The following is a 5861-nucleotide window of genomic DNA, read 5'->3' on the forward strand; positions in this document are numbered from 1 at the left end:
TGGTTGGGGGGGTGGGGGGTGTTGGGAGGGGGGGGAAATGGAGGCGTTTGGCGGGTCTAGGAGGAGGGGGGAACAGACATTTAAAGGGGGGGAAGGTGTTTTCAAAAGGAGGTGGAGGGGGGAAGAAACACGACAAAACGTTAATTAAAAACACAATCCTATTCATCGCCCCATTCCCCCCCCAAAGCTCCCAAGCTCTGTCAAGCCCCCTTTCTCCCCTCCCTCCCCCTTAAGCCATAAACAAACACACAACACACACACACACACGCACACATAAACAAAACACACACGCATATACACACACGTACGCCCTTTACCTTGGCCAGGGCATCCATGGTTCTCCACGCACTGCCCGTCTCCACCACACTCCGCGCCATGGCCATGTGGCGCTGCTGGTTGAACACACCGAACCACCGAGCTCGCCGCTGAAGAGTGTGGGGACAGCGGAGCAGAGGGCGTGTGTGTGTTTGGGTTTCTGGGTTACACATCGATCCGGGCCTGGGACGCTGCCCAGGGGCACCGAATCGGAAAAACCCCAACGGTAACGGTTAGCACTGACGCTCTCTCCCCCCCCGCGGCGGGGGAAGAGGGGCGTGAGGGGCAACAGTCCCCTCCTGCCCACCCGAGGGTGTGCACCCCTCCGCGTGTATTCCCCCTTTTTGTGTATGTGTGGTGCGTGCGTGTGTGTGTGTGTGTGGGGGGGGGTGTGTGGAGGAAAGGGAGAAGGAGGAGAAGGGAAAGGAAACAAGAAGAAGAAGAGAAAGGGAAAGACCCCAACCTCCAACCCCCAACCTCCACAACAACCCGCTACCTATCCCCTCTCTTTCCCTCCCCCCCCCGCCCCATCCTCACCTTCCACACCAACCCAATTAAAGCCGTGTACGACACCGCCTTGTGTTCCATATAACACGAAGACACCAGCGCCTTCACTTCGTTGGGGACCAGCTCGCGACTTGTGAGCGTTACACGGTCCGAGGCCAGTGCACGAGCCACCGCGTATTCCACCGTCAGTTGCTTGTTTAGGTCCTTGCCTGTTTAGGCACCGCGCCGCGGGGGTAATAATGCAGGATGGAAGAAGGGGCTTGGAGTGGGAGATAATAATAATAATAATAATAATAATAATAATAATAATAATAATAATAATAATAATAATAATAATAATAATAATAATAATAATAATAATAATAATAATAATAATAATAATAATGATAATTCAATAATCTAGGATGCATGAAAAAGGGGAAACCATACAACCACACATACACACGCACCTACACACACACATATACACACACGCAGGCTGTTTAAATTCGGTACGTAAAACTCTTTACACGGGTAAACAGACATACACACGCACATACGCGCACATATGCTCAGGGCTGCGGCTCAGATGTTTCAAAACGACACATATACATACATACACACATACATACACACACGCACATACACACACGCGCACCTCCCGCCAGCAGCATGACGCCCTTCTTCCTCGCCTCCAGCGCCTTCCCCAACAGACGAGTTCCATGCGCCGCGGAATGCGCCTCCCCGGCGAAGGAAGCCAACAGGGGCTTATCTGGAGACGAACCGCCGCCGCCGCCGCCGCCGCCGCCGCCAGCAGGCCCCCGGTAATGTACGTTATGGTGGCCACCACCGCCACCGCCGCCGCCACCGCCGCCGGCGGTGCCAGGCGCCAAGCCGATGGCTGCCATGGCAGCTAGTGCCGTACCCTTCAGGCTGCGGTTCCGGAGCCCTAGGATTCTGGCCTCCACCGCCTCCCACTCCCGCACCAGTACGGCAACTGCGGTTTGGTGCTTTAAATCGCCCTTCTTTTCTAAGAGCCGTCGGCGTATATCTGCACGCGTGTGTGTATTGGTATGTCGGACCGGGGGAAAAGTTCAAGTTTGGGATATTTAGAGGAATAAATAATAAACAATATAACATTTAATAAATAATAAATATAAAGGCAACACGGAACTCCCGGCAGGACACGAGGGAACACACGCCGTGCGTCTCTAGATCATGTCATGGCTACTCATGGCAATGGCCGTAAAGGGGGGGGGGTTAGCCGGCTTCACAGACGGCTAAAGGAAACGGAGCATGGGCGTGTGAATGTGCGGGTGAAGAGGAGGGTGGGTGGGTGGGTGAGGGGACGTGGACGTGGACGTGGACGGGGACGGGGACGGGGAAGGTGTAGTAAGCTACATTTCCCTTAGAATATTTCAACGATTACTGTTAACAATAACTGTTAATACTACAGAAGGGGAACGAGCCCTTCGGGGTGCGCCGATGTGCGCGGTGTCTCGGGGGTGAGAGGGCGAGCCGAACGAAAATACCACTTTCCCGTACTTTCCGTACCATGTCGTACATTATCCCAAATTACGGCAAACGACCTAGTTTGTTACACGATCTCACAGTTGGAATGTAATTCGCGCAAGTCCATCGCTGCTGAGGCCTGGCGAGTGCCGCCGATGGCACTTAGAAACTCCAAAAGCAGACCCGCCGCGGCGGCGTGGCGCCGCCGGTTGCGTACGACACAGTACCGCAAGCGGGCGGCTCGTTGAATCCGAATCAGCATGGCCCGAATGTGCAAGAAGCGACGACGTTGCCGGTACATCTGCAAACGGAACCAACCAACCAACCAACCAATAGTTAATGATCCCCAACCGCAAACGTACGAGCAAAGTACGGCTAACATGGCTTACGGAATCAACAACTAACTCAACTACCTATTCACGTATGGCGACGGCGTGCAGAGGTGCAGAAAAATGACCAAAGTGTACGGCATAGTTTGGCCTACGCTACAGCGTCACGCGCCATATCACCTCCGTCATCTCCCCCTCCATCATCTACCTCGCCTGTTTGTCTGTATGTACTAACAAGGTGTAGCACACACATACATGTATGTACGTATGTATGTATGTATGATGTGTGAAACAGGGGGGTATATCTTCACCCGTGGCAGCTACCCTGCGCAACCCTGCCTTCCCCGGTATTTTGAACCGGGGCACACCCTCATCCAGTCACCCTAGCCGACTTCTCAGTGGATCGCTCAGGTTCCCCGCACCCACCACCACCGGCATCCAAGGGAATCTCGCCCCCTACCTCGCCCCCTACCTCGCCCCCTACCTCGCCCCCTACCTCGCCCCCTACCTCGCCCCCTACCTCGCCCCCTACCTCGCCCGCTACACGACGTCCGTGGACCCCACCCCCCTCTCCTTGTTGTTCTAGTCCCCGGATAGCGCCATGCTACCACCGCTCCATCAAAAAAACCCTGTTTCCCCTTTTCCCGCCCCCCCCCAAGCCCCGCACACCATAACCACAGTGTACGGCAGTCCGTTGCGCAGTGTACGGCAGCCGGTTGTGGCCCCCCATGGCCCCCTACCACCTTGCTGAGGTTTACATTCCCTTGGTGTCTATCTCTACCTGGGGCTCTCTATCGCGGCAGTACCAGCAACATAGCCATAGGGAAATATACCCATGCGTACGACAGGGGCCCCAGTCTTTTCCCCCCCTTTCCCAACACACCCTCCAGTTCGCCTGTATGATTGTCGCCGCCTCCTCCCTGGAGAGAGGCCCCGCGGCTCCGCCGCTGCCTCCGCCAGCAGCTGCCGCTCCAGAGCTAGCTTGGCTTCCCGTGTGAGTCCCCGGGGGGTGCGGGAGCGACTGCCGAAACCCACCATGCCGTACATGCCACCACGCAGGTCATCGCGGGGGCCCCAACCCCGGCGTCGGGCCTCAATTTCGGCACGCTGAAGGGGGGGGGGAAACGTGGGGGTTTTGGGGGGAAAAGGGGATTCGGGGGATTCGGGGGATTCGGGGGAAAGTGAAAAAGATTTAGAGGATTTGTACGAAGTTGTACTACGTGCGTGCGTTTGGGAGGGGTGTTTAGACACGCCCTCTCCCCACATACACAAGACACAGAAAGCAACCCCACCCGATATACAAAACACACGGACACACACTACATACATACATACAAATATGCACCCGATTACACACGCACGCACGCACGCACTCCAAGCCCCAATTCCCTTCTATTACCTCACATCCCCCAACACACACAGATGCACACACACGCAGCAATCCCATCCGTCGTAACAGAAACCGCATTTCGTACATCAGTACGGCACGCATACATCAATACCCCCCCCGAAAAACTCCCCACCAGCTGCGCCTTCCTCGCCAGCGCCTCCTCCTCCCGCGCCCTGGTCACCGCCGCCATCTCCGCCTGCGCCGCCGCCCGCTGCCGTAACGCCTCCGATGCGCGGCTTTCCAGTTCCAGTCGCATGCCGGGGTTGTGCCTCATGGCGAAGAGCCGCTTCTCCACAATCACCTCCGTCTTGCTCATGCGCTTACCCGTCCACAAGCCTAGAGGATCCTCCTGCGTAAAAAGGGCGGGTTGTTGGATTCCGTTAACCACTACCAACCACCAACCACCAACCGCCAACCGCTAACTACCAACGGTTTGTTATCCGGTTATTGTTAACCGGTGTTAACTGACCTTGGGTATGTACATGCCCAGCCACTTGGGTGGCGTCGGCGCCGGTTCCTCGCCGACAAGAGATGCCCGCCGGCCACCGCCGCCGCCGCCGCCGCCGGCGGCGGCGGCGGCGCCGCTGCCGCGGCCATGGCCCGGCGACACTGCTCCTTCCCTGGAGTGCTGCGGCGAGCGGCTCCTCCTCCGATGCGACTTGCCGACGGCGCCGCCACCGCCACCGCGGACACTGGTACGGCTACTTTCCGCCGCCAGGCCGCCGCCGCCGCCGCCGGCGGAGCCGTCTAGTGTCTCATTTCGCGTATGGACGGCGCCGGCGGCAGCGGCGGCGGCGCCGCCGCGGGGTTGCCGTGCAGGTGATGACCAGGACCTTGCCATCCTTACCGGGCTGACGGCGTCGGAGACGCCGGCGGCGGCGCCGCCTTTCCGTCCGCCGCGACGAACGCCACCTCCCACCACGGATCTCACAGCGCCGCCACTGCCGCCGCTGCTACCGCCGCCCAGCATCGTCGTGCTGCCTTCCGTACATAACGCCCCACCCCCGCCGCCAACCCTGCCGCCGCCGCCGCCGCCGCCGCGCTGCGACAGCGGCAAGTAATCCGCCTCATCGTACGACGAACTCCCGTCGCCGCCGTCAGGGCTGTGCTCCAACAAATCAAAATCTAAATCCGGAACCGAACCCAGTACGACACTTAGCTGCTCGGGCCGCAGCGGCGTCGCCGTGAGCCGGTCGGCAGCGTGGCGCGGCATGTGATCGGGGATGCGTTTGAGGATACGCGCGCCGTCGGCGGCGAGCAGGACGGGGTGGCCCATTCCGTCGAGCGACCCAGGGGTCAGTGTAGCCACTTCGCGCGGCGTCGGCGCACGCGCCAGGGCTTCCTCTACGTCTAATGCCAGAAGTCGTTCCACCCCTCGCGCCTGAGCGATGATTTGCTGCCTGGGTACGTGGTGGCCTGCCGGGCGGTGTGTGTGTGTGTATGTGTGTGTGTGTGTGTGTGTGTGTATGTGTGTGTGTACGTACGCAAAGAAAGGGGAAGCGGGTACTTAGCGATGGTTTTAATGTACGGCAGATGTACGGAAATGGATGTAAGCATGTGACCGCGTGGCCGAGTTAACGCCAAAGCGGAACACACTAAAAGGCGACTTGCAGTCACAATAATCAGCAAGCCCAAATAGAGATTCTATCGAGATGTCGTACAATGTCGTACCTGCGGCGATCAAGGACATGGCCGCCGACCCCAGGCCGCCAGGGTGGAGATGAACCAGTCGGGGGGATGCCGTACAACTATCGGATGCGCCCATCGTCGGCGCGGCTGCGGCGGCCGCCGCTGCTGCCGCCACGGCGGCGGCGGCGCCAGCGGCAAAT

At 58.7% G+C, this 5861-nt stretch overlaps 1 protein-coding gene across 1 annotated transcript in view; it reads right to left on the reverse strand.

Moving 5' to 3' along the window:
• VOLCADRAFT_93549 (uncharacterized protein) overlaps positions 1 to 5861 on the reverse strand; it is a gene marked incomplete at both ends in the record, with an annotated part of 10791 nt that overhangs the window by 1180 nt on the left and 3750 nt on the right. The window contains 8 exons of the mRNA XM_002952825.1: positions 318 to 425; positions 853 to 1031; positions 1460 to 1852; positions 2413 to 2614; positions 3678 to 3749; positions 4166 to 4381; positions 4502 to 5448; positions 5704 to 5826. Coding sequence (XP_002952871.1) covers positions 318 to 425; positions 853 to 1031; positions 1460 to 1852; positions 2413 to 2614; positions 3678 to 3749; positions 4166 to 4381; positions 4502 to 5448; positions 5704 to 5826 — 2240 coding nt within the window. The remainder of the gene's footprint in view (positions 1 to 317; positions 426 to 852; positions 1032 to 1459; positions 1853 to 2412; positions 2615 to 3677; positions 3750 to 4165; positions 4382 to 4501; positions 5449 to 5703; positions 5827 to 5861) is intronic.

The sequence above is a fragment of the Volvox carteri genome, assembly GCF_000143455.1.
Source record: "Volvox carteri f. nagariensis unplaced genomic scaffold VOLCAscaffold_32, whole genome shotgun sequence".
Taxonomy (NCBI): domain Eukaryota; kingdom Viridiplantae; phylum Chlorophyta; class Chlorophyceae; order Chlamydomonadales; family Volvocaceae; genus Volvox; species Volvox carteri.